Raw genomic sequence first — 25,345 nt, 5'->3', positions numbered from 1 at the left:
CCGTAAAGTATTCTGGCTACACTGGCAGAAAGTCTGACTATGTCTCAGCTTTGTGAAAGAACCACTGACTATCTGACTATGCTTTCCAAATGCCTGACTATGCTGTTGGATACTCAATGTGTTCAGACTATGATCCCAGATACTCTATGATTTTGGATACCCTGACAATGTTTCCTAAAAGTCTGACTATGCTTGCGGACAATCTGACTATGATTTCAGATGGGCTATCTGTCTATGCTTTCAGATACTCTGACTATGCATTTGACAAGCATGGTCAGACTTTCAGGAATCATAGTCAGATTTTTGGAAATCATAGTCAGAGTATGCAAAATCAAAGTCAGGCCTTTTGAAAGCATAGTTATGTCTGGAAGCATGATCTGACTTTCAGAAAGCATGGTCAGACTATCGGGAATCATAGTCAGACTTTTGGAAATCATAGTCAGAGTATCCAAAATCATAGTCAGATATTTGGGAATCATAGTCAGACTTTTGGTAATCATAGTCCAGGAAACATAGTCAGATTGTCTACAATCATAGTTAGTGCATTCAAAATCACAGTCTGAAAGCATAGTCAGAACTCTGACTATGATTCCGGAAACTCTGACTATGATTCTCAAAAGTCTGATTATGCTTTCCGAAAGTCTGCAGATACTCTGACTATGATTCCCGAAAATCAGACTATGCTTTCAGAAACTTTGACAATGATTCTTGAAAGTGTGACTGTGTGTCCTGGAAGTCTGTGGATCCTCTGAATATGATTTTGGATACTCTGACTATGCTTTCAGACAGTCTGACTAAGATTCCGGACAGTCTGACTATGATTTCCAAAAATTTGACTATGCATTTGGATAGTCAGACTATGATTTCAAACAGTCTGACTAAGATTCCAGATACTCTGACTTTGCTTTCCAAAGGTTTAACAATGCATTTGGATGGTCTGTGGATACTCTGACTATGCATTTGGACAGTCTGACTAAGATTCCAGATACTCTGACTTTGCTTTCTGAAAGTCTAACTATGCATTCAGATAGTCTGTGGATACCCTAACTATGATTTCAGACAGTCTCACTCAGATTCTGTCAGACTATCTGAATGTACAGTCAGATTATCCAGAATCATAGTCAGAGTATCTGCAGACTGTCCGAATGCACAACCAGACTATCCAGAATTATGGTTAGACTATCTAGAATCATAGTCAGAGTTTCCGGAATCATAGTCAGATTATCTGGAAACTATCTGAATGCATAGTCAGAATTTCAGAAAGCATAGCCAGACTATCTGGAATCATAGTCAGACTTTTGGAAAGCATAGTCTGAGTATCTGCAGACTATGTGAATGTATAGTCAGATTATCTGGAATCAGAGTCAGAGTATCTGTAGACTATCAGAAAGCATAGTCAGACTGTCTGGAATCATAGTCAGAGTATTTGCAGACTGTCCGAATGCATAGTCAGGAATCATAGTTGGAGTATCCGCAGACAATCCAAATGTATAGTCAGACTGTCCACAAGCATAGTCATATGGGAAGCATATTCAGACTGTCTGGAATCATAGTCACACTTTCTGAAAGCATCATCAGACCATCTAAACCTTAGTCACACTGTCTGGAATCCTAGGCAGACTTTCAGACAGTCCGACTGTCATACTGTCCAGAATCATAGTCAAAGTATCCAAAACCATAGTCAGACTTTCGGAAACCACAGTCAGACTTTCAGAAACCATAGTTAGACTTTCGGAAAGCAAATTCAGTCTGTCTGGAAGCACAGTCAGAGTATCCACACACTGTCCAGAATCAAATCATGGTCTGGCTGTTGATAATCACAATCAGAGTATCCAAAATTCTAGTGAGCAGGAAGCATAATCAGACTATCCAAAATCATAGTCGGGAAGCATAGTCAGCATATCCACCAACATTCCAAATTCATAGTCAGAGTATGAGCAGACTTTCGGAAAGCATAGTCAGTGTATCTGGAATCATAGTCAGAGTATCCAAAATCATAGTCAGACATTTGTAAATCACAGTCAGACTTTCGGCACTCATAGTCTGAGAAACATAGTGAGATGATCTAAAATCATAGTTAGAGTATTTGGAATCATAGTCTGAAAGTATAGTCAGAACTCTGACTATGATTCCATGCTTCTGGCTGACTAGGATTTTGGGAACTCTGACTGTGATTTCCAACAGCCAGACCATGATATGATTCTGGACAGTCTGAATTTGCTTTCCAAAAGTTGGACTATGTTATCTGAAAGTCTGTGGATACTCTGACTATGATTCCAGTAAGTCAGATTATTGGTCAGAGTATCAGGGATCATAGTCAGAGTCTCCGCAATCATAGTCTCATAGTCAGACTTTCAGAAAGCATGGTCATAGTCAGAGTATCAGGAAGCTTAGTCAGACATTCTGCTTGCATAGTCAGACTTTTAGGAATCATAGTCAGAGTATTCAAAAGCATAGTCAGACTTTCAGGAATCATAGTCAGACATTCCGCATGCATAGTCAGAGTATCAGGAATCATAGTTAGACTATCTAGAAGCATAATCAGACTTAGAATTATAGTCATGCATAGTCAGAGGATTAGGAATCAACGTCAGACTTTCAGAAAGCATGGTCAGACATTCTGCATGCATAGTCAGAGTATTGGGAATCATAGTCAGACTGTCAGGAAGCATAGTTAGACTATGGGGAATTATAGTTAGACTTTCGGGAATCATAGTCAGAGTATCCAAAAGCAGTGTCAGACATTCAGAGAGTCTGACTAATGCATGTGGAATGTCTGACCATGCTAACCAAAGGTCTTATTTTGCTTCCTGAAAGTCTGACTATGCTTTCCAAAAGTTCAACTATGCTTCCCAAAGGTCTGACTATGATTGCAGAGACTCTGACTATGCATGTGGAATGTCTGACTATGATTCCCAATACTCTGACTATGATTCCTGAAAGTCTGACTATGCAAGCAGAATGTCTGACTAAGCTTCCTGATACTCTGACTATGACCATGCTGTCTGAAAGTCTGACTATGAAACTATGATTGCAGAGACTCTGAAGATTCTCAATACTCTGACTATGATTCCCGATACTCTGACTATGCATGCAGAACATCTGACCATGATTCTTGATACTCTGACTAAAGAATATTTTATATCAGTTCAAAAAATCCTCAGTAGTTCTGGACTTGTGCTGGACCCACATTCTTCACAAAAATGTAGGATATGTTTCAGATACACTGGATACAAATATATTTTTGATAAAATGAACTGCCTTATTGCAAAGATATTTTAACTTAATTTTCAAGTAAGATGAGTCATCTTATGATGATATGCACCCAGTTTAGAGCACTGAACTTTGAAAGGCAGATACCATTGAACCGATCACAGAAATTTCGTTCACCAGCTAACTCAAATCGAGCACCGTCAAAATTGTTTACGTCGTATCAAACACCGGCAGGCAATACCGGCCCCTCATACGCAAGCTGATGAACCTGCAATCAACCCCCAATTACACCATCATATTGGACGAAGTGAGAAAATTTTCGATGATTTGGGACATTATCTATGCAGTCATGCAGGGGATCCTGCCATAAAGGTAAGGTTTTTGGGGTGCTCAATTGTTGTTCTAACATCATGACGCAGGACTTCGTACCACATTTGATGGATCATATCCTGGGCCGCATAGGGACTCTTGGATCTTCGGTGGAGAACTCTGCCCATCACGACCAGGGACAACATTTCTTCAAGCTCAACAGAATCTACCACCACAACCTTGTCAGGCTTAACTATATGACGTACAACATTTAAAGGGCTCAAGACGTGATAAATCCTCAGACCCCCCATTGCAACATCATGCTGCTCCAGCATGGTGATGAATCCAATGTCAAATATTGTTATGCGAGAGTGCTCGGTATCCACCATATCAATGCTGTGCACTCAGATAATGTATATGAGTCCTGCCAAATAGATTTTCTTTTTGTTCAGTGGTATGAACTGATACAACACCATTCATGGGAAACACATGCTTTGGAATGAGTTCACTTCCTGCCATTGACAAACACAACCACTTTTGGCTTCATGGATCCAGGAGCAGTTTTGAGAGCCTGTCATATAATCCCTGCTTTTGCTCGAGGCCAACATAATCTGAACGGGGGGATTTCTTCCCTTTTGGGGGATAAAGATGACTGGCTAGAATACCAGGTGAGTGTTCTTACCCATAAAGTCATATCTATATCATCATAACGCGCAGCATACCATCCCCACTTTTCATGACGATACCGTCTAAGCCAGCTTCCTCCAGCAGTGCCAGGATATGGCCCATGCAGGCATGATACAGGTTGGCAATGGTTCGGCATCATGAAGCCTTGTTGGTGATGTGTTCAAGACGGGTAGTGGGAAGATAAGCGATGTCATATCCCATATATTCACGCTTCTCTTCCGGACTTCGGACCCTGAGATCCGATCCGGTCCGATGTATAGATCCGCTTCCGATCCGATTTACGATAAGCTTTCTAATTCATTTCCTGTTTCATATAACGTTAAACACAGCCTATTCGGTATTTCCTCTTCCCGGTGTCTCGGTTATGCTTATTACCGGTATGATTACTGATCCGTTAACCTATGTCTCATTTCCGACTCGCGTTTGATAACCTTTGCACATGCTTCGTACATAGCCTCGGACCTTTGCTTACTGATACTTCCGTTATCCTCATAGTATATAAACTCGTGTATATGTCCTGTAGTACCTCAGTTCGAATATCATCTTAGTTTGTCCTCTTTCTGTCCTCCGGACTTGAGTCCTCCTCACTCTTGTCACTCTCCGAGACTTCGGATAGATTCCGATAGTCTATATCCTCGGCTCTACCTTCGGGTAGTCTTTACTCTGTTAGTTTCTAGTTCGGATACGTCCGGATTAGCCTTATACGCGTTTCCGATATCCAGAAGACTTCCGGATATACTACGAGACCCGTCCGGACCTTCGGACGCGTTATCGTTAGTACTTTGAAATAAGGGACAGTACTTGGGAAAGGGGCACAGCGTACGAGCTGAGGCCGAAGTCCTTCGGATCCGATCCTACGAGAGTACGACCTTAACAAGCGAGAAGAATATGGGCACGGTGAGATGGCTTTCAGCGAATATCCTTTGGAATATTGCCAATGGTAAGGTAGACTAGGTAAGCTGTTTTGTTGTGGAACATTGTTACTTGAGTCTTATCACTTGAAATAATAATCAGAATGATAGTTGCACCCGGTTTGTGCTGATCAAGTTTTTTCTATCTAACACATCAGTTAGTTTCAATGAGCAGAAATCTTCAAAATATAAACTTACCTGAGTATCCCACCACCATTTACCAGTATGCATATCATAGTATAACCAGACAGTTTGTTCCTTGTCTGCATAGTGGTGTTCCAGTGCAAAGACTGAAAAATTGGCAAAATCTGGATCACCATACAAGGCTTTGACACACTCGGTGACATCCCTATAGAAAATGTCGAATGCCTCACCTGCAATGACAATTTGTTCACACCTGAACTTTGGGTGACTGGGAAGCTGCTTGTCGATTATCTTATTCAATTCCCTTGAGTTTTTGTAAGAAAGATCAAGCTGTTCATGGATTACGCGCGCTAGATACCTGCAAAGCAAAAGGGGCGCACATGCGCAAGACTAATCCTGGGATAAGAGCTGGATGTTGTTAGGAAGGTGAGAGAAGTCGAGTTTCTAAGCCCAGAGATGCATGAGTCTCTACAATGGACTGACTTTACGAATTGTGGCATGCTCAGCAGGACATGTCTTGCGGCAGCTATCAATGCACTACGTAAGTCTAAAAGTGTTACATTTGATGCGCTGCAACTAACCCTACAACAGAAGAAATCCAAATTGCAAATGACCAGCCTGGAAATCTTTTGCCACCTAATGCTGAGTGTGAGGTGGGCATGTGGGAAGACTGGGATGTCAGGGATGTCGAAGTTGACACTGGCCCAACTGTTATCCAAGCACATGTGGAATTGGTGAAGACAGCCTGTATGTTCTTTCATTATCATCATTGTTTATTCTCACTAGCTAATATCATACTGTATCAGAACACAACCATGCATGCACAGTCGTTGATTCCCCAACTCCCACATATGATGTCCTGCTTCCTTTTTGCCCAGCTCAATCCAAATGACCAACGCGATCCTTCAGAAGTTCCTCTTGCGACCTGTCCCCAATATGACAAAATCAATATTTTTAATTCGGCATGCTCAAGGTTTTTTTCCCCCAGTGATCACAGCGGCATTGGTGGTATGTGCCACGAGCACATTCATGCATGTCCAGCATGGAGAAAGGAGCACCCATGTTATGACTGTATCTTTGTTAACGTGAATCCAGACCTTGACGAAATGAGGGGTATGGATGTTGCTCGAGTACTGACCTTTTTCTCTTTTACTTACAGGACTGAGACTTATCCAAGTGTAGTTGTGCGATGGTTCAACACCCTCGGAGATTCACCTGATGAAGATACAGGGATGTGGGTGGTGCAGCCTGCTCACCATGCCAATCATGCCCCCACATATCTATCATTCATGTTGACTCAATCTACCACGCCTCTCACCTTATTCCCGTCTATGGTAGCCAATTCATTTCCCTCAACCTCTGGCACTACCAAACCTATGATTCCTTCCGAAAATTTTATGTTAACAAATATGCTGATCACTGCGCATTTGAAATCGTGCCCTAAACTCTCAATTTTCAATACAATGTACTTATTATGCTTAATTTGATTTCACTCCTGTTTCCCTTAATTTGCTTTCAGTAGTAAGGAAAAAGGACAAAAAGCAAGAAGCAAGAAGTCCTATACTCATCTCAACGAAAGAAAGACAAAATAAGTAAGGTAAGGAACCAGGTGTTTTACTGATGCTGTATCATTGCGTATTCAGAGGAAAATTTTCAGTGTCTTTTAGGTGTTGAAAATACTGATCCGAGATTGGATGGGAGAAGGCACTGATCGATCAAAGCAAGCAACGGACACCTCATGAGTCAAGCAGCATTTGAGACAATGGTTTAGAACACTGACTTTTTGTCTTTTGCAGGGTCAGCGATCTTTTTCTAAGAGCTCAGTTTGAATCCACTGTATCATCACATATTCAGAGCAAAATTTTCAGTGTCTTTTCAGTGTTGAAAATACTGATCTGAAATCAGATGGGAGAAGGCACTGATCGATCAAAGCAAGCAATGGATACCTCCTGAGTCAAGCAGCATTTGAGACAACTGTTAGTCTTTTGCAGTGTCAGCAATCTTCGTCTACGAGCTCAGTCTGATTCCACTGTATCATTGCATACTCAGAGCAGTATTTTCAGTGTTTTTTCAGTGTCCTTTTTAGTGTCAAAAATACTGATCTGAAATCAGACAGGAGAAGGCACTGATTGATCAAAGCAAGCAACGGATACCTCGCGAGTCGACATTCAGAACACTGACTTTTTTAAAGTCTTTCGTATTATCTCGGGGCCGCAGTGGACGTCGCGACTGGGAAGCACAAAATTCAGTATTTGAAGGGCTGGAATTGTCGTTTTCTAGCGTCGAAAATACTGAACGGACGAGACACTGAAATGAGGTCGAGCCTAGGCTCCCGAAGGAAGATAGTCGTTCTGCAGTGACTCATTGCGATCGTGACTGGGCAGCGCAACACGTCGGCGCACTTTTGATTCAGTATCATAAATACTGTAATCGGATCGACATGACACTGGGAAAACCACTGGTTAATATCACGGAAACCATGCACATGCGGATACGAGCTCTGTGGCAGCTAAGGATCGAGCTTCCGGATCTTCGTCTCCAACAGCATTAACGTATGAGTGACAGGATTCGAACGGTCAGTCGACGAGCACGTTCGTTCGTTCCATCTCGATGGGCGTCGATGATTTTAGCTTTAGTGCTGGCTCCCTGCCGGGGAAGAGGACTGGTCGACGTGGCACCATCCGCGGGGACATTGAAAGAGACGGCGACCCGGGTGAAACGGGATTTTGGATTTTAAACGGTGAGTCGCGACTATATGCGCGACTTGAGAGAGTAGACGTCAAGCAGGAATTGGTTTCTCCCTTCGACGGGTGTCTTATAGCGGGCGTGGCCCGACCGGAGGCACGACGAGATCTGCAAGCATCAAATACTGTGTAGCAAATGATACAGGAGTCCAGAGCATCTAATTGTAGGGATTCCAGGTCGCAGTCCAAGCATGACGGCCAGAGGTCGAAAGTCGAAGTCGAGTGCTTACATCCAATCGCTGGAGTTGTCGATTCTCACCAGTCTCGGGCACGCTTTCTGAACACTGGCTTCCATTCAGCCTGGATTTCCTCCATGGTCAGCTCAGATACCGGAGAAGTCGCACGAAATTCTTCCTCGTTTGGCGAGTGTTCTGAAGCATCCTGAGCCTGCCAGTGCGAGATCTGGATGAGGATACATGCGTCAGCGAATGGTTCGAGCGCGGATTCAAACGCCATGGCGAACTACATCTTGAGATGATTCGGTCTCATGTAGAAAGCTCGACGAGTCGTCAAGGTCAGATTCCGTCGACTCGGAATGCGACGTGTTTGACGATGGGTATGGCACGATGGTGTTTCCCTCTGGTTGGCACTTTCTGGCTAAAAGGAAGGGAATGTCAGCGTAGCTAGATGGCGATCTGGGCACGACTCGCTCAAGTAATCATCGACCCATCGTCTGAAATGATCTCGACCGTCCTCAGTATTTTCACCACTCTCTTGCGACTCGCCAAAGTCTGCGGGAACAGGTTGTTTTGTGCGACCTGCCGCTGCCTTCCGTGACTCGAGTTAAATGCAGGACGTAGTAAAGACGATGAAAGACGACCTTTGGTTTCGATTTGTCGCGTCCCTTCCGTTTCACATAGTCGCAATGGTTTTGCAAATATTGCTGGATAAGCTCTTTCACGGGCCAGCCGTGCTCGAACTTGGCGAGATACGGTATTCGCGACATGGCCTAGTGGTCGATATCAGCGCATATATCCATGTTAAATGTAACATATTTTGCGAAACCCGTACCTTCTTGGTTATAGAAGCCAAGACCAACGGTGACTGAAACCGAATCGTGGTATCGAGTCGGAGACCGTTGTTCTTGGCGATCTTTCTCACCTCGTACTGAAATGATGCGCTGATATGAATGGACGAAGGTACTCCGTGACGGTAGCTCACTCGCCTGTATTGAATTGTATGTAGCATCCTCCCCGTGGAGACGCATTTCGTCCTGTAACGCGAAGTCGCGTTTGGCGGCCCCCCTTGGACGTGGAATCAGAGAATCAAAGTTCTTTTCACGAGTCTTCAAAAATTTACGTCGAGGAGCCATCACTGTAGGTTGCACACCATATATTGAACTATCCAGTTATTGACATATGAATGAATCGTCACGTGACCGGGTCTTGGTACCTTTCCTCAATGTTTCGTGTCTACATCGAGCAGCATCAGGGGACGAAGGTGACAAAGCCTTCCTAGTATCGTCACGAAGCACCAGCAACGAATCTACCGCGACGGAACCAGCAGTATTTCTTGCAAAAATCTATGTGATGATATCGACAGTAATGAATCCGAGGATGACTGCCGTCCTCGCAGCGGAATTCGAAGGTGCGTCCTACACGATACAGGCATTGAAACGCGATCTAGACCTCGAGGTTCGTAGTCTCAATTCTCAATTTTTTTTGGTCCCATCTTCGTCTTTCGCCCAGCTCCAGAGTAATGAAATCGAGATCATCAACGGTATCCTTCACGACGTGTAGGAGATTGCGTTCCGGTGCAAACCTGTTCAAGTCGATGGAGGTGCGTTTCATCCTGTAAGGAGGGTCTGTAGTCGTCGCGTTAGCAAGCAATATATAACGCATGATCCCACGCACCAATGGCGACGCGAACGAGGCGTTACCGTTCTCTACGGTCGCATGAGCACTGACATCGTGTCAGAGACTCCTAGCAGCGCAGTTTATTGCAGGGGACAGCATCGTCGACGATTTTGTTTGAACTGAGTCCCGACTCCCCGATCAGTCGGACCAAGTCTGTGACTCCCTATGGACAAGACGGTTGTTGGCATGGAACGTGATGAGAAACGTGAGGTTGAGCTGTTTGGCGAGCCACGAGATCAAGGCTTCGTGAAGGGTGGACGTGATCTGGACTTGGAGCGCGTCTTCAAAGTGGCTGAATCTGCGGTTTGATGACGATCAGCGCGACTCGTCGTCAGAAATTGGGATGACGCGATCCTGCTGCGTCGGTTTCGTGAATACGACTTCCAAACGCATGACTAGCGTTCGGTTGAGCGTGGAACGTCGGATGAGCAAGGAACTCCCTCGTCCGTACTTCAACGAAGCTTGGCTTGCGAGAAAATCAGCGTTCGAGACAGAGGTTCGAAATACTCGCGAAATACTCGGGCGTTCGTACCTTGTCGAAAACGCGAAACGATACAGACCGGAGTCCCAGAGCCACGAGTCAAGTTACATCAGAGCAAACCCTCCTAGGGACTTGGGCGGTTTTATCGGCAGGTAAGTTTTGATCCCATTCGCACAGCTAGCCTGAGTACAGCACTGATCATGATGGCGTGTTACCTAATACCTAGTCGCTGATCCCACCAAAATTATAACTCCGACTTTAGGTAAGCCTTCAGCGCTCAGCTAGTCCAGCCTGGACGACTCAGTACTAGTAGTACTAGTGTTCCCTGCTTCACAGTGCGTCATGCGATTCTTCTGTTGCGCCTGGGACTGTCAGCTCGCTAGGACCAAGACCGCGCGTCTGATCCTTCTCGCAGAATGACTCGTATCGTTGGTCTCCGTGCAGTGACGACGAGACGCCACCCGCAATTCGACGCGATCAGACCAGAAATCGCAAGCCCTTAGCCGTCGTCGCAATGCGGCCGGGACGATTCCTAGCGTGAATCTGAATTCGCGCCAGAACCGCATCGAGAGGTGGAGAGTCGGGGAAGCAACCAGTGACCAAGGTGGGTTCTCCCCGCGATCCGCTTCATCTGCACCATCCATTCCGCTTCTGACATGCGCAGACGCTGCTCGGCGTGATCTCCAATTTGGTGTTTTAGTTCAGCGATCGCGCTCGTCGAAGGAGCTCGATGTTTTTCACCTCCATTTAATATCTATGTACTCTCATCAATCTATGTTTCTCCTTCAAACCACCTGCATGCGTGACTGTGCTGTGATATATTCATGTGCCTCAACGCCTAGCAACTCTACATCGAAGTAACGACGAAACGCCGACAACAAAAAATCACGACAGCGAGGGCCTGTGGGTCTTCATGCAATCCAACACAGCTTGCACGCATTTCTGAACGCCCCGGATGTGCTGACCCTCCAACGCTCTTTTGATGAGCTTCAGGTTGGATTCTGCGATCAAATCCTTGGCATCAATAATGAGGTCTGCTGCCTGGACATGGGGCTTCCCAAGCCCGTGCTTCTTAACCGCTATTTGAATGAACTTTTTGCTACTCATCACACCACTGTCGTTGACCTGGGAACGGGTCGGAATTTGTTGGGGACGGTTGAAGGTCTGTGGTACTTACGAACTCGATGAGCGGCACTACGTCCTCCTCGACGAGTTTGAAGATGGTCCAGGGAGCGCCGTGGTCATGGATGATTCTGCCGAACTTTGACCACCTGGGCTTGTGAGTATCGACCCATTGATCGACGATGATCACCACCTTGTGGTACTCGTCGTCGTCGGCAAGTTCGGACGTCGCCAACCCTGCCGAGGACTTTGAGGACGTATTTGTTGGTTTTGGTTTGATCGAGTCGCGCTTCTTCGTCGCCAACCATGGGGTCGAAGAGGACTGGTCCGTCGCTGATGTCTCAATCTGGAATTGTCAGCAGCAGCATTGAAGGACGCGACAGGTAGAACCTACGGCATTGTGCACCACTAGCTTGGTATAAGATTTGAGGAGGACGGGCCCATCAACTAACTCCCCCCTCACCTCGAATTCCCTCGAATCTGAGCGGGCAGTTTCTCTCCGTGTCAAGGGGATACTCCCATGGGACATCTGGATAGCAATGTCATGTTCGATATCCTGGAGCAAGCAGCTCTCGTTGAGCAGCGGCAAGACCGCTGAAACCACCTCTCCGATGGTAGTCTTGCCTGTTTCGTCGACGACGACTTCAGCACCCTCGATTAGGGAGACCCCATCGGAGTCGTCGTTTATTCTCAAATGCAGGACCAAGCGTGCCTTTGAGGGCTCGAGGGACGAATCCATCGCTGCGTCTATTACTTTTTGGGCTATGACACAGAATTTGTCTGTCGGATACAGAGTTATCGACGGAAACGCCTGTCTGGCGTTCTTTTTGAACGTCGCAAAGTTGTGCCTGGCTTTATTGCCATTTAAGACATCTTTCGCCTGTTGCAGGATCACAGAAGGGTCGTTGCTGGGCGTCGACATTTCACAAGCAAGGAGAGCGTCGACAAGAAGCACTGACCTCGAGCCATTATTTAGATACTTAAATTAAATAGCATATCCACTCGAATATAGTATAGATCAGGGCTGGTGTTCGTAATGGTATGCTACCGGTTGCAGTCCACTTTCTCATGGTGTATATACCGTCAATAGGCCGCGTCTACTGGCGAGCGTTATGGGGAATAGGTTGAGATGCGAAACGCGTTATTTATTTCAACAAAGGATGCCGTTTAAACGTCTGCCAATTTTCAGGCATTTGTGACAAAGGTAATAAGCTTCAAAGTACCATATACAACTGATTTGGTACTGACCTCGTAGCGTCCGCACCATATCGGTCAAAGACAATATGGGGTCAGGGTAATTTCTAAGACTTTTGCTCATCTTCTTGCCATCGGTGGCGATCAAATTCTTCCACGGTGCAGTACCGAAGAGATGAGTTGAGAGGATGAGCAACGTGTAGAACCAACCCCGAGTCTGATCGATGATAGTCTCTGACACGAAGTCACCCGAGAAGTTCTTGAGGAAAGACTCTTTATTTTCGAATGGGTAGTGCGCTGATGCATATGGTGTGCTGGAATGGTCACGTTGTCAATCTAGTTTGCAGGATCGGGGAGCCGAGGTACCTTCCAGATTCGAACCAGCAGTCGAAAACTTCCTCCACGCGTCTCAGCACGCCCTTCAAGCTGAATTGAACCTTGCATATGATCCGCCTAGAATATCCAGCGCCCGCATCAGTTACAATCGTTGGAGAAATAAGCTCGCGTGACATACATCCGTTGACGATTCTTCCGAAGCTGCGACCTGCGCAGTCCAGCCCCTCGTCGTGGTGGAGGGCAGGCCCCAACCTTTGGAATTTGTCATCGCCACCGTCTCCTGCAATGACAGTTCAGGCACACGAGGCTCTAAGCGAATAACATGAACGTGCTGCACAATTTGGTGGTATAGGTGTTCACGCCATAGAAATCAGAGGATTCTTTGACAACCTTCAGTTCTTCTGGTGTAAACTCCGGCAGATGCTCTCGGAGCATCTGTTTCATGTATTTCTGGTAATGACCAAGGTAGATCGGGTCCTGGCGAATAACATATGTTTGATTTAACGACTCGACAGAGCATATGACTTGAAGCTTACAGCGAACCATCCTATCAACCGTTCGTCAGCGCAAACTGGATGCTACAGACAGGGGCCAAACCTACCGATAGCGACGTCAAGGGCGTGCTGTGCCGCTTCCACATCTGAAACCACAGACGCGTGTTGTCAATATCCGAGCAAACCAAAAATTGTGCCTACTCAGTGTGCATCAGGAAAATGTAACTCGCTACAGAGTGCTACAGAGTGCTTACAGAGCGCTCTGTAGCACAATTGAACCCGCTGAAGTGGGCTATCATTAATGTATGGCATGGCCCAGTCACCATAATCACCAGCGCACACTGCTACTATAGAGGTTCCTTGTGACGATTCTGAGCAAAGCAACCGACAATTATCCGGGTGAGTGCACTAGGAATTTGAAAAGTAAACAACACAAAATGGTTCGCTGCCTTGTTCAGCCTGAGGTCGCTGCCTCTGTAATGACAGATGGACGTGGAAAGGGACATCGTGGTAAAGGTGTTCGATGGGCCGGGTTGCATGGTGTCAAATGCACCTGACAAGTTTAATCGGAGGAACGCACGCTTGTGAGTAGACATAGAAATGTATTCAACGAGTCATCGACCTTGCAGGATCAACGCTATTTGACGAAGCAGCTGGAACAGCATCGGAACTCTGCTTCCCACCAGTCTTTGGCGGTCGGTGCTCATCATGGCAAAGATGGCCAATCTCGCGCTTGATACTACAGACTTATCAGCACGTGCAACAGTGCGGAAATGAAGGACACTGACCTAGTTTGTCTGGGTATTGGGGTGATACAGCAGATACAAGGATATCTGCCATCCAGGCCGCGCGTTGCTCTGAGATGTCCTCTATTGCAGCTGCTCTTAACCAGTCGTCTTTGCGTTGCGGCTGAGCAGAGTCCTTTGAAAGACGGTCTAGGATCCTCTGCATAACTGTCAACCAGAGTCAGCCGCCAACGGAGTCAAACAAAAGCTGCAAATACCCTAGGTCCTCAGCATGTTCTAGAAACAATCCGAGTGGAGCAGGGGTGATTGCCAACGACCGAAGTTCTAGTTTCATTTCCTCGCACTCTGCTGAGGAGAGTCCACACCACGGGAGCAATCCTTTCGCTAAGTGGATCAGCGTATACGCCAAGGATATTATGTCGTCTCGGCAACTATAACCTGATCAAATATGTTGGCTGGACTGCAAGGTATCGTGTTATAAAGGTAAACTCACCTGTATGGGAGTGAACGTGGATGCTCACATACGGCAACGTGCCTTCGGCGCACTCTCCAGGTTCCGGTTTATGTTTTCCGGTCTCGTCGCGGTAGCGCTTAGCAAGTGAGGTTGCAACTCCCCATTAATCGGGAGTAGGATGTTTCCAGGCTTGATATCGCGGTGAACGACACCTCGGTCATGGATTTGATGAAGAATTTTTACCTATTCCAGTCAGCCAAACGAAGACCTCATTATTGATGCCAAGGATTTGATCGCAGAATCCAACCTGAAGCTCATCAAAAGAGCGTTGGAGGGTCAGCACATCCGGGGCGTTCAGAAATGCGTGCAAGCTGTGTTGGATTGCATGAAGACCCACAGGCCCTCGCTGTCGTGATTTTTTGTTGTCGGCGTTTCGTCGTTACTTCGATGTAGAGTTGCTAGGCGTTGAGGCACATGAATATATCACAGCACAGTCACGCATGCAGGTGGTTTGAAGGAGAAACATAGATTGATGAGAGTACATAGATATTAAATGGAGGTGAAAAACATCGAGCTCCTTCGACGAGCGCGATCGCTGAACTAAAACACCAAATTGGAGATCACGCCGAGCAGCGTCTGCGCATGTCAGAAGCGGAATGGATGGTGCAGATGAAGCGGATCGCGGGGAGAACCCACCTTGGTCACTGGTTGCTTCCCCGACTCTCCACCTCTCGATGCGGTTCTGGCGCGAATTCAGATTCACGCTAGGAATCGTCCCGGCCGCATTGCGACGACGGCTAAGGGCTTGCGATTTCTGGTCTGATCGCGTCGAATTGCGGGTGGCGTCTCGTCGTCACTGCACGGAGACCAACGATACGAGTCATTCTGCGAGAAGGATCAGACGCGCGGTCTTGGTCCTAGCGAGCTGACAGTCCCAGGCGCAACAGAAGAATCGCATGACGCACTGTGAAGCAGGGAACACTAGTACTACTAGTACTGAGTCGTCCAGGCTGGACTAGCTGAGCGCTGAAGGCTTACCTAAAGTCGGAGTTATAATTTTGGTGGGATCAGCGACTAGGTATTAGGTAACACGCCATCATGATCAGTGCTGTACTCAGGCTAGCTGTGCGAATGGGATCAAAACTTACCTGCCGATAAAACCGCCCAAGTCCCTAGGAGGGTTTGCTCTGATGTAACTTGACTCGTGGCTCTGGGACTCCGGTCTGTATCGTTTCGCGTTTTCGACAAGGTACGAACGCCCGAGTATTTCGCGAGTATTTCGAACCTCTGTCTCGAACGCTGATTTTCTCGCAAGCCAAGCTTCGTTGAAGTACGGACGAGGGAGTTCCTTGCTCATCCGACGTTCCACGCTCAACCGAACGCTAGTCATGCGTTTGGAAGTCGTATTCACGAAACCGACGCAGCAGGATCGCGTCATCCCAATTTCTGACGACGAGTCGCGCTGATCGTCATCAAACCGCAGATTCAGCCACTTTGAAGACGCGCTCCAAGTCCAGATCACGTCCACCCTTCACGAAGCCTTGATCTCGTGGCTCGCCAAACAGCTCAACCTCACGTTTCTCATCACGTTCCATGCCAACAACCGTCTTGTCCATAGGGAGTCACAGACTTGGTCCGACTGATCGGGGAGTCGGGACTCAGTTCAAACAAAATCGTCGACGATGCTGTCCCCTGCAATAAACTGCGCTGCTAGGAGTCTCTGACACGATGTCAGTGCTCATGCGACCGTAGAGAACGGTAACGCCTCGTTCGCGTCGCCATTGGTGCGTGGGATCATGCGTTATATATTGCTTGCTAACGCGACGACTACAGACCCTCCTTACAGGATGAAACGCACCTCCATCGACTTGAACAGGTTTGCACCGGAACGCAATCTCCTACACGTCGTGAAGGATACCGTTGATGATCTCGATTTCATTACTCTGGAGCTGGGCGAAAGACGAAGATGGGACCAAAAAAAATTGAGAATTGAGACTACGAACCTCGAGGTCTAGATCGCGTTTCAATGCCTGTATCGTGTAGGACGCACCTTCGAATTCCGCTGCGAGGACGGCAGTCATCCTCGGATTCATTACTGTCGATATCATCACATAGATTTTTGCAAGAAATACTGCTGGTTCCGTCGCGGTAGATTCGTTGCTGGTGCTTCGTGACGATACTAGGAAGGCTTTGTCACCTTCGTCCCCTGATGCTGCTCGATGTAGACACGAAACATTGAGGAAAGGTACCAAGACCCGGTCACGTGACGATTCATTCATATGTCAATAACTGGATAGTTCAATATATGGTGTGCAACCTACAGTGATGGCTCCTCGACGTAAATTTTTGAAGACTCGTGAAAAGAACTTTGATTCTCTGATTCCACGTCCAAGGGGGGCCGCCAAACGCGACTTCGCGTTACAGGACGAAATGCGTCTCCACGGGGAGGATGCTACATACAATTCAATACAGGCGAGTGAGCTACCGTCACGGAGTACCTTCGTCCATTCATATCAGCGCATCATTTCAGTACGAGGTGAGAAAGATCGCCAAGAACAACGGTCTCCGACTCGATACCACGATTCGGTTTCAGTCACCGTTGGTCTTGGCTTCTATAACCAAGAAGGTACGGGTTTCGCAAAATATGTTACATTTAACATGGATATATGCGCTGATATCGACCACTAGGCCATGTCGCGAATACCGTATCTCGCCAAGTTCGAGCACGGCTGGCCCGTGAAAGAGCTTATCCAGCAATATTTGCAAAACCATTGCGACTATGTGAAACGGAAGGGACGCGACAAATCGAAACCAAAGGTCGTCTTTCATCGTCTTTACTACGTCCTGCATTTAACTCGAGTCACGGAAGGCAGCGGCAGGTCGCACAAAACAACCTGTTCCCGCAGACTTTGGCGAGTCGCAAGAGAGTGGTGAAAATACTGAGGACGGTCGAGATCATTTCAGACGATGGGTCGATGATTACTTGAGCGAGTCGTGCCCAGATCGCCATCTAGCTACGCTGACATTCCCTTCCTTTTAGCCAGAAAGTGCCAACCAGAGGGAAACACCATCGTGCCATACCCATCGTCAAACACGTCGCATTCCGAGTCGACGGAATCTGACCTTGACGACTCGTCGAGCTTTCTACATGAGACCGAATCATCTCAAGATGTAGTTCGCCATGGCGTTTGAATCCGCGCTCGAACCATTCGCTGACGCATGTATCCTCATCCAGATCTCGCACTGGCAGGCTCAGGATGCTTCAGAACACTCGCCAAACGAGGAAGAATTTCGTGCGACTTCTCCGGTATCTGAGCTGACCATGGAGGAAATCCAGGCTGAATGGAAGCCAGTGTTCAGAAAGCGTGCCCGAGACTGGTGAGAATCGACAACTCCAGCGATTGGATGTAAGCACTCGACTTCGACTTTCGACCTCTGGCCGTCATGCTTGGACTGCGACCTGGAATCCCTACAATTAGATGCTCTGGACTCCTGTATCATTTGCTACACAGTATTTGATGCTTGCAGATCTCGTCGTGCCTCCGGTCGGGCCACGCCCGCTATAAGACACCCGTCGAAGGGAGAAACCAATTCCTGCTTGACGTCTACTCTCTCAAGTCGCGCATATAGTCGCGACTCACCGTTTAAAATCCAAAATCCCGTTTCACCCGGGTCGCCGTCTCTTTCAATGTCCCCGCGGATGGTGCCACGTCGACCAGTCCTCTTCCCCGGCAGGGAGCCAGCACTAAAGCTAAAATCATCGACGCCCATCGAGATGGAACGAACGAACGTGCTCGTCGACTGACCGTTCGAATCCTGTCACTCATACGTTAATGCTGTTGGAGACGAAGATCCGGAAGCTCGATCCTTAGCTGCCACAGAGCTCGTATCCGCATGTGCATGGTTTCCGTGATATTAACCAGTGGTTTTCCCAGTGTCATGTCGATCCGATTACAGTATTTATGATACTGAATCAAAAGTGCGCCGACGTGTTGCGCTGCCCAGTCACGATCGCAATGAGTCACTGCAGAACGACTATCTTCCTTCGGGAGCCTAGGCTCGACCTCATTTCAGTGTCTCGTCCGTTCAGTATTTTCGACGCTAGAAAACGACAATTCCAGCCCTTCAAATACTGAATTTTGTGCTTCCCAGTCGCGACGTCCACTGCGGCCCCGAGATAATACGAAAGACTTTAAAAAAGTCAGTGTTCTGAATGTCGACTCGCGAGGTATCCGTTGCTTGCTTTGATCAATCAGTGCCTTCTCCTGTCTGATTTCAGATCAGTATTTTTGACACTAAAAAGGACACTGAAAAAACACTGAAAATACTGCTCTGAGTATGCAATGATACAGTGGAATCAGACTGAGCTCGTAGACGAAGATTGCTGACACTGCAAAAGACTAACAGTTGTCTCAAATGCTGCTTGACTCAGGAGGTATCCATTGCTTGCTTTGATCGATCAGTGCCTTCTCCCATCTGATTTCAGATCAGTATTTTCAACACTGAAAAGACACTGAAAATTTTGCTCTGAATATGTGTAGTGCTGCCGGAGTCTGGTTCCGAACTTCGGTTCGAACGTGAACCCTTCCAAACTGGACCATCCGTTTGGGCCGAGGTTTGACCTACTGTAAGGAACGAACCTATTATTAGGTTCAGTGTTTGGCTGATGCCTCAGATTTGCGAACCCGTCCGGACCCGTCCAAATGCATTCAAACTGTTCTTGCTTCTGTCTATGATCTGCTTGATCTCCAGAACGACTAAAACACTGAATGTATTTCTGTTAGTGGCATCTGACTTCCTCGGTGATCTACTCGACTTTTCAGTAAGCCCAATATTATTACTAAGTCGTCATAACTTGAGTTGTATTTAATGATGAGTCACTTAAAGTTGAACTCTTACTAATTCGCCACAGGGTTAATGTCAAGATCCCCAATCCTCAGTCAGTCTCTGTTTTTAGGAACCCTACCATCGTCATAGGTAGTGTTGTGCGGCCTGGGCTTGAGCAGGTATGGGCTTCCTAACATTTTGGCCCAGCCCTGACATCGGGCTTGGGCTGAAGCCCGGGCCTGAAATTGTAAAATAAGTGAACATGTCCTACAGTACAGATAGCATTGTGTGACAATGAAACATGGACTCGTAACATCATTCTAGACTCCCAGTCATACCATACTATCTTCACCAGAGTTCTCTGTACACCCATCAAGTAATTCATCCTCCTCATCTGCAGGATCTTTAGTCAATGACAAAGGTCCTGACTCGCGGGAGACCAGGTCATGACGAAGAAGGCATTTCATTACCTGTAATGCCTCTACAACATCACCTTTGAGACGGTTGTGGTGCTTTGTAATCGTTAGCGCAGCTGAAGAAAATGCATGCTTACTCAAGACCGATGAGGCCATGATTCCTAAGAAGTCACGAGCAATAGCTGTCCAAACTGGCCCATACCTCATTGCATTTAACTTTCAATAGATTCAGTATCTTCGTTGAGTGAATTCATTAAAGAATACATACCCCCCACCACTGAACAATGGTTTGGTTTTCGGCAAGCTGGTCAAACATATTCACATAGTAGTTGAAGTCTTGTAGCCAAGGTTTCCGTGGGTCGATTGATGATGCTGATGCCTGTGATGGAGCTGAAATGTCATCGTCATCATCTTCCGTGTTGTTGTCACTAAGTTCCCGCAGAAGCCGAGTAACTTTGCTGCCAGATCCACGACCTTTCCTTATGGGAGCATGGTGCTCAGCATCACCGTGAATGTGCACATAATACTTCTGAAACTGATCATATGGTGTCAAATAATTGCCACGATGATAATTTAAAAACTTACAATATGTTCTGCATTCTCGCGAGCCTTGTGTTGCAGACCCTTGTCCCAATACTTCTTGAAGTGGTTCATCTTCTCATTTGGATCAAGTACTGTTCATCAATTCAATCAGACGTTACTAGGTAGGACTAAAAACAATAAGTTATAACTCACACATCGCTATGATATAAGCATCAGAGCCACCAGTCTTCTCATAGTAAACCGTGATCTTGTCTATTGCAGCTTGAAGGGGTTGTTTGAAGTGGCCATACTTTGGTCTTGCAAGTCTCGAATTCCATGCTTTATGTAGTGCTTCTAGTGCTGGAATGGCAAGGTGTAGACTCGGGTGTCGGTCAGATGAAAAGGCTTGTTGCGCGTGATCTGCATGCTTTAAATAAGATGTGAATATCACACCGGAAAAGCAAGCCAGATGATGAGAAATGAGAATACATACAGCGAGGAGATCGAGAAACAGTTTGACGCAATCCCATTCATCATTCCGTAGCTCTAACTCGCCAATCTTCTTCCGCTTGTCCAAGTTCGGCTCCTTCAGGCCCATTTCATAGATAAAGGTATTGATATACTGTATGCCACACATTATAGGATTAAATATGGCACTGCTAACATTACTTACCTGTCGTTGTGTTTCTGCGCGCTCTAGCATCGTAAATGTTGATGACCATCGAACAGGCATATCGAGCAGCAGCTGAAGGGGGCGTTCAACACCCTCTCGGATCTGGATGTCCTTAAAAAGTTGTTTCCGTTGTGCTGATGATCGTTCCTGTTCATTCAGTTTAGTTAGTAGTTATGAATCAATCAAATTATATATACCTTCACGGAGATTGCTCGAATGAGCCCAACTTCGTCTCAATCACGCCCCATAGTACTTGGCACATGCTCTTCGGGGCTTGCAGGGTTATAGTATTTTGATTTCGTATGAGTCTTGATGAGTGCCTGTGTTGCAAGATTGATAATGTGGGCAAGACACCTGGGCAAAGCATCAAACTAATACACCCTAGATTAATTGATGAACTACGTACCGGATGCGGCGTCCCTTTGCATCAAATTCCTTCCCCATCTTCTTCATAATCTGTTCTGAGAATTCATCCATCATTGAGTCATTATTTGTTACGTTATCACAGGTAATATGTCCAATCTAAACATGATATGAGAACATGAGGACTCTCAACAGAATTAAACCCTACCTTGTGTGAGATGTCAAGTCGATCAACAATCTTGAAAAGGACCTGACCGAGGCATTGTCCATTATGGGAGTTATTGAGGACTGTAAAGCTGAATAGTGCACTTTCAAGCTCCCATATGCCGGGTGATAGCTCTTCGATCCAGTGGCCAGAGACGGCAAAGTACCTGTCAATATTGGAGGCTTGCCACGCATCGCACGCATTGCTAACCTCGCCTTTCACAGCATCACTCTGAAAATAGTGATCACAATGTATATATAATTTAAATAAAAGCATGAAGCCTACATTCAGCCGTTCACGAAGGTGTTTCATCTGTTTTTGAAACATAGCAATGATCTCGGCCCGCGTTACTTTACGATCTGGAATTTTGACGCCATTTGTGGCCCTCGAGGCCATGTCAACCAATTTATGGAAGTTAGGATGGTCGAGTGCTTGTATTGGCTAATTGCTGTGGCTCAGACAACATGTTCGAAGTATGCATAAGTTAAATGACGGACCTGATCTGTGGCAATGAGCCACTCAGTCGCTGCCTCTCGGAACAGCTTATCAGAGTATGGCAAGATATGTTTAGCTTTCGGATGCTCATGTAGATGGTTGTCGAGACCAGTTTGACTTGCACTGGCCTTTAGCATGTTATTTCTGTGCTTAGCAACGGCTTTCGGAAGCATTGAATCAAATGAATTTTCGCCCACCCATTTGTTATATGTAAGCTAGAATGTACATTAAGCAATTTTACACACTCAAATATACTACGCACCTCATGATCCTTTTCAAGGTGACGGCAACAGGTTGATAAGTCCTTCACAAATCGTTTATGCGGACCTTTTTAGCTAGTATGGGTGGTGGTGTATCAGTAGTGACACGATGCTACCATCAAAGTTGATTCAGACTTACGAGCATAGCTTACAGTCACGGTAAGTGCGAGGCTTTCCATCAATACCATTTTCAGAGTACTTGGCACTGAAAAATTTATCAACATCTTGACCTCTATTCTCATGCCTCGGCTTGTCATTGCCATTTGAAAGGCTCGCAACATTGATATCAGCAAGGAAGCCACTGTCATCAACTGCATCTGCATATTTTTTTGGTTGCATGAGTGAGTTACAGTAACAAGGTTTGAAATCGCACCTTTGTTTTTCTTCTTTGATGCCTTTGTAGTGGTAGACAATGAAGGACTGCCAGAGCCAGTGTGTTCTGAGTCTGATTCAGACAAGATGGTAGTACTAGCTGCATTTCAAGACTTCTTCTCTGCACAAAGTGAGGTTGAGTGACATACATGGATAAGTATTTGTAAACCAACATACTCTTTGGCCTTTTCAGAGCCGTCGAGCTGTCATTGTCGTCTTTGCCACTGGAAGAGTGGTAGCTCAAATCGGCCTCAGATACATCTCGAGATCTTTTGATGCCAGGTGGTAGAACGTGAGAAGTTTCTGCCACTGCGGGAGGTAGTGGTAGACATTGCTGGTGTTGCTCAGATGCACGCTTGGCATCCTCGGCTCGTTTGAGGGCAACAGCTTCAGAGTGTGCACTGATTTCGGGAGTAGCGGTGTTAGATGCACCGGTTAATTTCTTCGAGGGAGCAGGTGCGTGTTTAGAACGCAATGGTGGCTCTTGGTCAGTTTGATTTGTTGCCGGCATATTTCTGACTGCAATGGGTTTGTATGGTCCGAGTCAATGGAAGGTTTCTGCATTTGAAATACATATATTAACTGTATAGATGCTGTCGCAATACTGTCGGCACGAACCGAGAAAGTAAGTTACAGGCCTGAGCCTGAGCCCTGGGTATGGGCCTGCAGATGTTGTGGGCCCAGCCCATGGCCCTCGTCAGCCCACTCATAGGGCTGGGCTGGGCTTCTATAGGGCTGGGCCATATGGGCCTGCGGGCCTGAGCCCTGGCCCTGCACATCACTACCTAGTAGCGAGCATGACCTCGATGCCAGTGACGTGCCAATGGATGCACTCCTTGACCATATGGCTTCCGGGGGTGAACACGTCCGTTCTGACTGCTGTATTGATGCAGATGGCGGACTTCTGTGTTCAAACCACTCCGAAGTCTATGATGTGGGTGACATTACTGCCGAAGATGTGGAGAGTGGCTCGAATAGTGTTCCAAAGGTTGATTATGGGCGTGGAAAGCGTAGATGCATCACAAATTCGATGTATGATGATTTCTGATCCCATTAGTGCATAATCTATGTTTTTTTTTCCATATGTCACAAATTAGCTTCGTCCCACCAAAAATTCATGTGACAGTCACACCAAATAGATTCGATTCGTTAAGGGCTGTGACCTGTGACGAACCTAGTGTCGTATCTCTACAGTATGAGATTTATACATTACTAACGTATCATTATGAAAAAGTGTACTGTAATGGTATAATTACAGTGACCGTCACGCTGTGACAGGCAGCAGCCGAGATGATCCTTATCATTTGTAATCTCATTGATTATCTCCTTCGGACCTAGAATCTTGGAGTTCTGACCTCACCTGCCACATCTGTGACGGGGCAACAGTGCACACTCATGCCTACTACCGCCATAGCAGCTCGCTCTAGCGTCAAGCTCAAGGATGATCATCACACCTCTTTCCCACCAAAGCTTTCAAACACATGTAGACGTCCGGCCAACACCACAAATGTCTCCCGTCTAGCGCAAACGATATCCCAGACTGGGGCCACAAGTGCCAGTGCGCTGCTGAACAAAAATTCCAAGCCTGATCCCGTTAAATCTGATCCTGTATCCACAGACTTGTCCCCAAAAACCAAACCTGCAGCACAACAATCTATCAAAACACTCCTGCGGCATCCGAGTCAGGCTGCCATACCAGTAGAAGAGGAGGTACAACTTGAAGAGCCTGAGAACACAGTTGAACTCTCCACTACTCCCGTGGCTACCCAACCTGAGCTTGAAGTCGCTGCAGATGATGTTCCCTTGTATGATGTGCAGCAGTTCTACAATTCTGAACAGTTTACCCCCAGTATGTTTCAATGGAAAGTTGACTTTTATTTGATTCTAACTGGGCTGAAGTTGTGGAGGAGGTATGGAAATATTTAACTGGACCTACTCCAGCAAAAAGTCATATGGTATGTCTTCAGCCACGGTTCAAGTTCAACTTGAAGTTGACCCGCGAGTCACCAACCATTTGCTTACCAAATATCACAGGAATTTGCTGGCGTGGGACCACGAGAATTCGAATTAATAGAACACGCGGTGAGGGAAACGGGCCGAGTAGCGACGAAGCCAAGGTGAGCCAATGATGCTAATCTATTTCGAGGATTGCTCAATTGGGCGCTTCAGGCTCACATACGACTATATCGAACATCTGCTTGTCATCGATATGCCTACTGTTCTGCATGAAGCATTCTACGACGACTTGAAGAAATCGTTCACGTTCGCGATGGATTATATCCCTTACCATCGCAGGACCATAAATCCACAGGTTCATATGAATTACCCGCTCCAGATCACAGACAAGTCTGTCACGCCTGATATGGCGATCTCGTTAACCGTGCGCCAAGGACCCACAGAAGTTCTAATCATTCCTTTCGTTGGAGAGACCGCTGTGACGGAAGAGTGGGATCACGTATTTCGGAAGGTGGAGTCCATGATTGAGGAATATCCAGAGGCGATCTTTGCATCAATCGTCCTC

General features: G+C 46.5%; 8 protein-coding genes across 8 annotated transcripts; 2 read left to right on the top strand and 6 right to left on the bottom strand.

The window, feature by feature from the left end:
• Positions 1-5,118: 5,118 nt before the first annotated feature.
• Positions 5,119-5,600, bottom strand: F5891DRAFT_960581 (uncharacterized protein; the record flags this gene model as incomplete). Its single annotated transcript, XM_041375746.1, is given in 2 exon segments — positions 5,119-5,262; positions 5,274-5,600. Coding segments are annotated over 2 exon segments (471 nt in total), but the record flags the coding sequence as incomplete, so codon positions are not given.
• Positions 5,601-6,220: 620 nt separating this feature from the next.
• F5891DRAFT_924166 (uncharacterized protein) lies at positions 6,221-6,388 on the top strand (the record flags this gene model as incomplete). Its single annotated transcript, XM_041373842.1, has 1 exon — positions 6,221-6,388. A coding segment is annotated over one exon (168 nt), but the record flags the coding sequence as incomplete, so codon positions are not given.
• Positions 6,389-8,263: 1,875 nt separating this feature from the next.
• On the bottom strand, positions 8,264-10,257 carry F5891DRAFT_984474 (uncharacterized protein; the record flags this gene model as incomplete). Its single annotated transcript, XM_041377441.1, has 12 exons — positions 8,264-8,410; positions 8,475-8,605; positions 8,698-8,785; positions 8,829-8,957; positions 9,020-9,052; positions 9,117-9,322; positions 9,401-9,530; positions 9,637-9,732; positions 9,770-9,799; positions 9,862-9,910; positions 10,013-10,162; positions 10,190-10,257. The coding sequence occupies 12 exons, from the start codon at positions 10,255-10,257 to the stop codon at positions 8,264-8,266; spliced, it is 1,257 nt and encodes a 418-aa protein (XP_041220729.1).
• A 973-nt stretch (positions 10,258-11,230) lies between these two features.
• On the bottom strand, positions 11,231-12,389 carry F5891DRAFT_1194502 (uncharacterized protein; the record flags this gene model as incomplete). The annotated part of the gene is made up of 3 exons (XM_041367939.1): positions 11,231-11,470; positions 11,523-11,813; positions 11,862-12,389. 3 exons carry the CDS (start codon positions 12,387-12,389, stop codon positions 11,231-11,233), a joined length of 1,059 nt encoding a protein of 352 aa, XP_041220728.1.
• A 917-nt stretch (positions 12,390-13,306) lies between these two features.
• F5891DRAFT_1194501 (glycoside hydrolase superfamily) lies at positions 13,307-14,442 on the bottom strand (the record flags this gene model as incomplete). The annotated part of the gene is made up of 4 exons (XM_041367938.1): positions 13,307-13,474; positions 13,534-13,544; positions 13,599-13,637; positions 14,280-14,442. 4 exons carry the CDS (start codon positions 14,440-14,442, stop codon positions 13,307-13,309), a joined length of 381 nt encoding a protein of 126 aa, XP_041220727.1.
• Positions 14,443-15,488: 1,046 nt separating this feature from the next.
• On the bottom strand, positions 15,489-16,307 carry F5891DRAFT_1194500 (uncharacterized protein; the record flags this gene model as incomplete). The annotated part of the gene is made up of 3 exons (XM_041367937.1): positions 15,489-15,576; positions 15,840-16,153; positions 16,185-16,307. 3 exons carry the CDS (start codon positions 16,305-16,307, stop codon positions 15,489-15,491), a joined length of 525 nt encoding a protein of 174 aa, XP_041220726.1.
• Positions 16,308-17,016: 709 nt separating this feature from the next.
• On the top strand, positions 17,017-18,073 carry F5891DRAFT_1194498 (uncharacterized protein; the record flags this gene model as incomplete). The annotated part of the gene is made up of 4 exons (XM_041367936.1): positions 17,017-17,317; positions 17,380-17,662; positions 17,736-17,865; positions 17,927-18,073. 4 exons carry the CDS (start codon positions 17,017-17,019, stop codon positions 18,071-18,073), a joined length of 861 nt encoding a protein of 286 aa, XP_041220725.1.
• A 4,425-nt stretch (positions 18,074-22,498) lies between these two features.
• Positions 22,499-23,335, bottom strand: F5891DRAFT_984471 (uncharacterized protein; the record flags this gene model as incomplete). The annotated part of the gene is made up of 4 exons (XM_041377440.1): positions 22,499-22,527; positions 22,605-22,769; positions 22,826-22,897; positions 23,002-23,335. 4 exons carry the CDS (start codon positions 23,333-23,335, stop codon positions 22,499-22,501), a joined length of 600 nt encoding a protein of 199 aa, XP_041220724.1.
• Positions 23,336-25,345: the final 2,010 nt, after the last annotated feature.

The sequence above is a fragment of the Suillus fuscotomentosus genome (assembly GCF_016647785.1).
Source record: "Suillus fuscotomentosus strain FC203 chromosome Unknown F5891scaffold_70, whole genome shotgun sequence".
Taxonomy (NCBI): Eukaryota; Fungi; Basidiomycota; class Agaricomycetes; order Boletales; family Suillaceae; genus Suillus; species Suillus fuscotomentosus.
This window is presented reverse-complemented; position numbering and strand designations above follow the sequence as displayed.